The following is an 8,805-nucleotide window of genomic DNA, read 5'->3' as shown; positions in this document are numbered from 1 at the left end:
GGCCTTGTACATATTACGATATAGAAAAGAGGGTGAAATGAGTTTCTTAAAGTCAAATTCTGCAAGAGCGTGATATGCTAAATGATTTTATATTCATTTTAACATGTTTATTTATTCTCGGTGTAAGTAATAATAATAATAACAGGGAACAGTTAAATTTAACTGTTCCCTGATAATAATAATAATAATAATAAGTAATTTAATGTAGACAGTGGACCTATACATAGGTCTATATTCATATGGTCATTGAAAAAACGAATACTAGGTAGACACCTATGTGAACTCTAAATGTTAATAGTCGGCTAGGATTAACAAACTCACCTACGCAATGTGCTGAACAACAGATACAATTCCTACAACATAGGTAACCATTCCGACTAGTATCTTTGTCCATTAATATTAGGCCTACTAACATTAATTGACAAACAAATGCACAGATAAAATTAAGGAAAAGACGGATAATAATGGGATACATACCTATAGCTTTGGGTTCAAGGTTGTCAAGTTGGGGGTGGTTGTGGGGATAAGCTCCCATTACCTTTAAAGTGCTCCCATATGACATGCGTCTCAAAAAGCCTCTGACAACCAAGTCTAGCTCCTGGCCTGCTCGTGTGGCCTAGTTTCTAAACTCGGCGAACCTGCTTTTACTGACAGGAGAAGGGGTGAGGGTTATATCATACCATGGAAAAGGCTTCAGGAGTCAACCTCGAGGCTAAATCAGGAGCTGAGTCCCTTAGGCAGTTGACTGTTTACAGTCACGTTCTGGCAACTCCTGCGACGTCGCTGAAACCAACCGTATTGGCTGTTGCCTTTCCATTGGACCATTTCAGTGACGTGGAGTGTGGGGGTCTACTGCATGGGTAACAGTCTACGCCCCATATCAAACTTACCCAGGCTTCGCACAATGGAGAGGACACTCCAACTTTGCTATACATGGTTGACACAACACGGGAATACGGTCATGCTAGACGATGTTTCGGAAACACCATCCAGAGTGCGACTCCATAGTCTTTCGAGAAGGATGCCATAGAAAAATACATATAGCTTCGTTTGTTTTATAGCTCAAGTCGTTATTTTATGTGATCGTTCTTAAAACTAAGATGAAACTTATACTCTTCAACAATGTACAATAGGCCTAGTACACGGACCTCTAAATTACCACTATCCAATTAAACATGGAAGATTTTATGCTAAGTTGAGCGTCACCGATACGCCAAATGTTTATATCTGCGAGATACGCTTATGACTCTATAATCCTATCAAATACTAATGCTCACCAACAGTATATATGAAGACAGGGATTATAATACACTATTCTTTCCAAGAATACCGCCAAAATACAGAGATATTGACGCTTGATACGATTGATTTACTTTTGATATGAATGTATGTAAACAAAAAGGAATCTCTTTCAATATCGGCCTACCAAATTGGTGTACAAAATACATAAGTAAACCAAACAAACAAGATTTGGATGGCGATATTGAGAGAGATTCCTTTTTGTTTACATACATTCATATCAAAATTTGATATGATATCAAATCATATCAATTCGAGTCGATTCGAATTACCTTTACCTACTGGGGCGGATGCAGGATTTGGCGGTAGGGGGTGCGTACCATCAATATCTAGATGAAAGCGGCAGACATTACCATTATAATATATAGGCCTATACCGTAGTCAAAACGAAGCGCCAACATTGTCTTTGATGTATTTACCTTACCTACTTCAAAACTTTGAGTCCAAATGCATCTCAGCCCCACCACAGTTGGGGCTGAGGTGATAAAATTTGAGGAAATATTATACCTGTAGATGGCCGGAAATGACACTTTTAAATAGTAAAATTCATTCCTAATCTTTCATCAGCTATTTTTTGGCAACCATAGAGATTTAATTAGTATGTGTGATGTACGGTACCCTAGAAAATAAAACTTAAAAGCATTGTCTTTGATGTATTTACTTTACCAGGCCTATTTCAAAACTGTCCACACGCATCTTAAGCGAGTCCACGCATGGTGAAATTTGGGGAAATTGTACCTCTAAATTGCCGGATATGACACTCTTATATAGTAAAATTCATCATCAATCTAATTAATCGCTGTACCATAGAAAATAAAACTTTATTGTCTTGATGTATTTACTTTACTTAATCTACTTCATGTGCCGAAAACTAATCTTTTCTTTGCACGCTTTTTCTCATACTTCTCAAATTATAATAAAGGCACGCGTACTCGAGTCGCGTATTATACCGTAGGTAATTCAAATGTTTGTGGGCAGAGATACCGGCATCTTGCTATAAAATAAGATGTACTCTGGCTGCAGAGCGCTCTTTCTATTAATCATCATCACTACAGTACCACCTCCTCAACCACCACCACCAACATCATCATCATCATCATCATCATCATCATCATCATCATCATCATCATCATCATCATCATCATCATCATTATTATTATTATTATTATTATTGTTGTTATTATTATTATTATTATTATTATTATTATTATTATTATTATTATTATTATTATTATTATTATTATTATTATACCGGCGCATATTCACGTCTCGGTCTAATTCATTATTTATAAGCAAGGTCTTTAATGTGTCAGCCTCATTTTTTCTATATGTTACTTTGTGATTATTTCATACATGAACAACACTTTAGTCGAAAAAATGTTAAAATGATAAGACCAAACGCTTCCTATCAAACGTTGCGACTAGTCCGCCCTCATGTAAATTAGGATTTGCAGACCTGTTGTGCTGCAGAAGCTTGAGATTTACAATGCCGTATGACGTCGTCACATACATGCATACGGATTAATACATACATTAAAAAGGCCTATGGACACGAAACGTCGATCCTTTTTGTCAATAAATTTTGTGTTAAAGTTATATGGTAAACGTCTGTTGATTCGTATTATTTTATTTCTTTAAAAAATATCTTCCTACTACATGTGAAAAAACGCCTCTCTTGCCACAAGTGGTTGATTCAGAAATTTGTCAAAGGGGGTCCAACATGTTTTTTGTCCGATGAACTTGTCGTGGTGTTGGACCGTCCTCCCTGCCCACCACTGGCGCCGCCACTGCTCGCCACTCACGCACACCCCTTGCTGCAAGCAGTGGTGGCGCCAGAGGGAGGCTGGGGGATATAGCCCCTCCCCTGTCAGAGAAGCATGACCCTCCCCCACCCCCCACCCCGTCGGGGAAGATGAGTAAATTTTGTCGGGGAATAAACAAATATAAAAAAATATTTACATGTAATGTTCGTTTAGCCACCATAAAACTATTAAACTATTTGTGTTAACTTTTCATCACAATAATAATAATAATAATAATAATAATAATAATAATAATAATAATAATAATAATAATAATAATAATAATAGTTTATTGAGACTAATTAAAAATAAGTTGCGTTCTGTTATGACAAATGCTTGTTTGGATAGCCTCATGATGCTTCGAATTACATCGTGATAGGTGAAGCAACCTCGACCTTGACAGAGTGGTTGACAGATTTCATGCAAAATTTCCAAACTGTAGAATTTCACTTTCAAGAATGAGGATTTGAAAAGAAATTAGATGGTTACATTGCATACTCTTTCTTGTTTTATTCAAAATATTTTGGTTTTGAAGCTGATTTCGACATTAGAAAAGCCTACATGAAGTCATATTATAGTAAATCAATGTCTATCAAATAAGTAATATAAATTCGCCATAATTCGTAAAATATCCGTGGCTTCGCCTCCTGGACACCTCCCGGGGCCCCAGGCGGCCTCCTAGGGTGCCAGCAAAGTGAGACTTGATTAGCTCCCTAGCCCCCCCCCCACCATCGGGGCCTTTAGCCCCTCCGTCGGGCAGGTCCTGGCGCCATCACTGGCTGCAAGACAGCGCATCACAGTAGCACCCGTAGCATGCAATACCAGTAGGATAGGAACACACTACATAACGCGTTATTATTCATAGCTTGCACAGTAACCATAGTCACTATCAATATTTGTGTAAAAGGTTTGTAAGTGACCTAATGTATCCACGGATATTTCTTAAATTGTATTTTGTTTCACGAATAAGAGAAAATGTCTTGGTTTTCATGGCGAGAACTTCAGGCACACCATATGTAAACAATATGTTAGAAGTAAAACCACTGTTTCGAGATTGCTCTGACCGTCATCAGTCATTATCCTGATGTCGGTCAAAGCAATCTCACCGAATAAGCTTAACGATATCTGGTAAAATGTGGAAGAACAAACTCTCAACAGTTTCAATGTAAACATCGAAACATTGAGTAACTTTAAATGATTCGCCTATGTATACAAAGTGATCTTTCAACCAGTGACCTATGAGCTCTCGGGCTCTCTGTCACCAAAGGGCCCCCAGAGGGGCTCTTTCAACTAATACACAGAGCTTCGACAGTACGGTCTAGTAGAAGACACACAAAACTATCAAATTAAAACAATGTGATTTCTGTTTTTTAACTCACAAATGTTCTATATGGACTCACTAATTTTTTTACAAATATCAATTCGCAAACCAAAGGTGTTCTACAGCTGGGATCCACTACAAAAACGAAAATTAATAGTCCAAAATAATGAAGAAAGGCCTACTAGAATTCATAAAGCTTGAATACGAATCAAATAATAATTTGATGCTGCTATACTGTTAATATTCTGTTATGAAGGGGGCCCCTCTCACTAAAATGGCGCTCCAAACTTTCCCTCCCCAGGGTCCCGTAACTCGCCGTTAAGCCACCGCTTTCAAATAGGGTCTACCTCCACAGAGTGTAACTACTGATATTGACATAATTGACATGGCAACGTAACAAATTACAATGTTTAAAAAATTGTATAGATGTGGGAATATTGTTTGATATTTTGTTTTCGTCAAGGACATAAATCCATTATCTAGTTATTTTCCAGATGTCTGCTAACCACTGTGTATATCACAACAATGCGTGTCAATCTGTGACAATAGAGCTCTCCTTAATTATAAATAATACCCACAGATTATTGAAGTATGCATGGTTTCCACATAGAGATATTATATTTTTACTATATAGTACCTCCTTGATTTCCCATAGAAGTGTAACGCGACTTGCTGATCGTATTTAGTCCGATAAAGTCCGATGATCCATACCGATGCCAAGGATATGAAAAGCAAAATAGATGTTTAACATATAAACTATTATAAAAGTGATGATGATAACTGATATTGCATCCTGTTTTTGTATAATGTCCATTTATTTAAGCCATTATTGCTGTTATGGTCACCCTCGTTAATTAAAGTTGAATAAAAAAATAAAATTAAAAAGAAATCGATTTATTTATTTATTTTGTTTTGCTCCCATGAGATGGTAGCCAACAAAGGGATAACCTCTGTGTACAGGTGCCAGCTAACATAATTTAACATTGTAAAGCAACCCCGTTATCACAGATTGACACCTATTGTGATGATGATGATGATGATGATGATGATGATGATGATGATGATGATGATGGATGATGATGATGATGATGAAAAAGGCGATGGTAGGCGTAGGCTTAGTGATGGTGATAATAGTGGTGGTGATGGTGGTGGTGGTGGTGGTGGTGGTGGTGGTGGTGATGACGATGATGTGGTTGATGATGATGATGATGACTGGGTGGCGGTGGTGGTTGTAGATGACAATGAGTATGATGATGTGGTACTGGTAGTGGTATGATGATGTGGTAGTGGTGGTGTGGTTATGATGATGATGATGATGTGGTAGTGGTATTGATTATGATGATGATGACGATGATGTGGTAGTGGTATTGATTATGGCGACGTGGTTCGCTAAACGAATGGAATCCATTGCCAGATCATGTTGTTAATTCAGAGTCTGTAAATAAATTCCGCAAATTAATCACCCTTATTTGTATCAAACTTTTATTTGGCCCGACTAAGCAAATGTTGAGAAAATTACGTTTATCCGTCAAAACAGAATCAACATTTCTCCACTTCCTGAGAAGTACTCTATTCAACACTATATCCAAATTCAAATCATTTACATTATTCTGCCCTTTACACTAGAAACAAACCCCCTGCGACACACGCAGAGCCACCTACATGGTCTCCAACTCAATGACGTGTGTCATATGATTCTGCATTAGATTAATTAAATTAATGAACAAAACAGCTCCCACAAATCAATAAGTACTTTTATAAATGCATATTATCTAATAACTATTATATAAAAATAGATCTAAAATCATTGCAACAGTATAAGGCCATCTTACTATTATTAAGTACTGGTATAGACATTTCACCTGATATAATTATACTATATATTTATATTATTATTATGTTTCATGTCTATTTGAAATTTTTTTTTTAAATGTATAAAATATATACTCGGTATGTATTTTAAGTTAATGTCGCTGTAACGTCAGGAGCAAACAATCACTGACAGTATGGCTGCATGCTCTATAATATTTTCCTTACAGTGTAGTGGGAAAATCCTTGTATATTGGAGGTATTACTGTCACCACTAAGAATACATCTATGTTTGAATGAAATATTTTGGGACATTTTAAAAATAGCGGTAGTCTCTATTCGAATAAGTACCCGACGGATACACAGAACCTGAATAGGGACTAGCCTCCTCAGGGCTGTCATCATTGTCTCCTAGCAACCAGTCGCGTATTCGCCTCTCAACATCTTCCATCCTTACTTCTTGTTTTAGAGGATTCACTGGGGTACCACTTCCTCCATATGTAGTTACCGATTCATTTTCACTAATAGATTGGAGGTCCATAGAAGAAACGTGTTCCTGAAGCATATCGATGAATACAAATTCAGATTCATCATGCACAGGGTTTGTGATAGAGTCACTACGACGGCTATCTGAACTACTACCCGTTGAAGTGGTATATGCATGTCTGTTCCGTTTTTGTTGTTTTTTAAGATATTGTCTTTGGTTGTGCGCTGGAACTTTTAGTCTGGAATGTAATTGTTGAGAAGATGTTGGGTTGTAGTTTTGACGTGTCCTTTCAATCCCATATGCCACGGGACGAGAATGAGCTGTAGTATAATAACTAGGAGACGAATGGTACCCTCCTCCTAATTGCAGGTCCTGGGGGTTGAGGGTGGTGGGTACAGATGAATGAGGTCTGGGTCCATTCCAAGTAGAAGCTCTGTTTAACGGTAATGTATGTACGCGACCAATGGAATTTCCCTGTGTCATATCTGATGATGGTCTTTGTCGAGCAATTCGAATTGCGGCTCCATGGTTTTTCTTTCCTTCTAAGAATACTGAAAACGTTGTCTCCTCAAAAGAAAATATTGACGATGCCGTCGAGGTTGTTGGTGATTGTGGACTGGACGCTTCACTCGGAGCAAAGCTGGGCCTTCCTTCTGGAAGACCAATTGCTTTGGCCAACTGTTTCTGTTCTTTTTTAGCCTTTCTCTCTAAACGAACTCGTCGTCTTTGCTGTAATTTATCGAATACTTGAAGAAATGTTCGTAAAAGCCATTTAGTAATTTCGCTCGCCACCCTTCTACGACCACATAAATAGGCATGACATTCATACAAGGACCCGTCAGCTGTCGAATCAGTTTTTGCAATGATAGCAAACACCTTTGGATTTTGATCGTCAACAACTCCGTAGCAAATGTGGTGTATAGGTATTACAACGTGCTTTTCTTTTCCGAAAGGTCCATTATGGTCAAGAAAGTGAAACCCTCGTTCTGAAATTGTCAATTTGCTATTCGATAATCTACTGCGATCTTTGAGTTTTAATAGAGACTCAACAGGTTCGGCTATAAACTCCCGTCCAAACTCACCTCTTGCGGGCATCTTTCCCAGATATTGGACATCAAATACTGGACACTTATCAGCTGATGTTACAGGCAACAATTTTGATCTGTTATCTTTAATATCATTCTTATTCTTCTTTTTAAAAAGACTTTTGGACGCCATTATGAGCTTAGTAGTATTCTGCCGCAATGACGCAGGTTGGATTGACGGTTAATAGAACCTGCTCACTGAGCTGAAAATATCTCCTCTGAATTGTATTGTTACCTGGGTTGGAGTTCATCTCTCAACACTACAATACCCGATTATGCAAAATACCACAAACCGTATTTCTCTTACATTGCTATTTTCCAAATGCAATCAACCATGCGACAGGTTAATTCTATCTATGGAGCATGTTCTTCCATGGTGGACCTTCCTCCAAGGTTCTTCCAATTCTCGTATAGTCAATCAAGCCTGTTGCAATAATTGTAAACTTCTGCTTACGTGGTAAATTTAAACATCAGAACATTTTCCTACTTTAATCGCAAATTATTGTGATTCATCTGGAAACTCCATCTTCGCTCCATGGGCGTATGCTCGTAAAGCAATGATGATTATAATATTTCGAATGGAATCTCAACATTTACAGGTTGAGGCTCTATATCACTTCACACGCATTACTCATACACAGTACAGTAGTACTATTTGTAACGTTAAATTATGAATACGTGAGAGAGGGCTGATTTCCGCCTTATGATAAATTTAATTGACAGTATAATGAAAGCGCATTCAATATTGTGGTGACTATATCGCCATCACTTTTTTGTTGAATGACGAAAACAGTACATATAACAACATTGACATTTAAAAAACGATATAAAATACATCATAGGATAAAGTCGAGATAAAACACATTTAATGCTTAGGGTGACAGCTTATTAAAAAAATAAACCTAACAATAGCCTCTGAAAGGAAATACCAAAATAAAGCCAAGCCTATACCATTGTGCCTATATATTTGAAAACGGCAATTTACGTGGGCGAGGGATCCCA

At 37.5% G+C, this 8,805-nt stretch overlaps 2 protein-coding genes across 3 annotated transcripts in view; both read right to left on the bottom strand.

The window, feature by feature from the left end:
• Positions 1-771, bottom strand: part of LOC117121938 — a 10,461-nt gene extending 9,690 nt beyond the window's left edge. For both annotated transcript variants that reach the window (XM_033267352.1, XM_033267356.1), the window contains exon 1: positions 478-771. The gene's annotated coding sequence lies outside the window, so the exon portion shown is untranslated. The remainder of the gene's footprint in view (positions 1-477) is intronic.
• Positions 772-5,887: 5,116 nt separating this feature from the next.
• LOC117121974 lies at positions 5,888-8,112 on the bottom strand. The gene has a single exon (XM_033267415.1). It carries the CDS (start codon positions 7,934-7,936, stop codon positions 6,548-6,550), a length of 1,389 nt encoding a protein of 462 aa, XP_033123306.1. The 5' UTR covers positions 7,937-8,112; the 3' UTR covers positions 5,888-6,547.
• Positions 8,113-8,805: the final 693 nt, after the last annotated feature.

This window comes from Anneissia japonica, unplaced genomic scaffold (assembly GCF_011630105.1).
Source record: "Anneissia japonica isolate Jap-2015-1 unplaced genomic scaffold, ASM1163010v1 scaffold352_len1594369_cov220, whole genome shotgun sequence".
Taxonomy (NCBI): Eukaryota; Metazoa; Echinodermata; class Crinoidea; order Comatulida; family Comatulidae; genus Anneissia; species Anneissia japonica.
The sequence above is the reverse complement of the archived record's forward strand: the minus strand, read 5'-3'. Positions and strand labels throughout refer to the sequence as shown.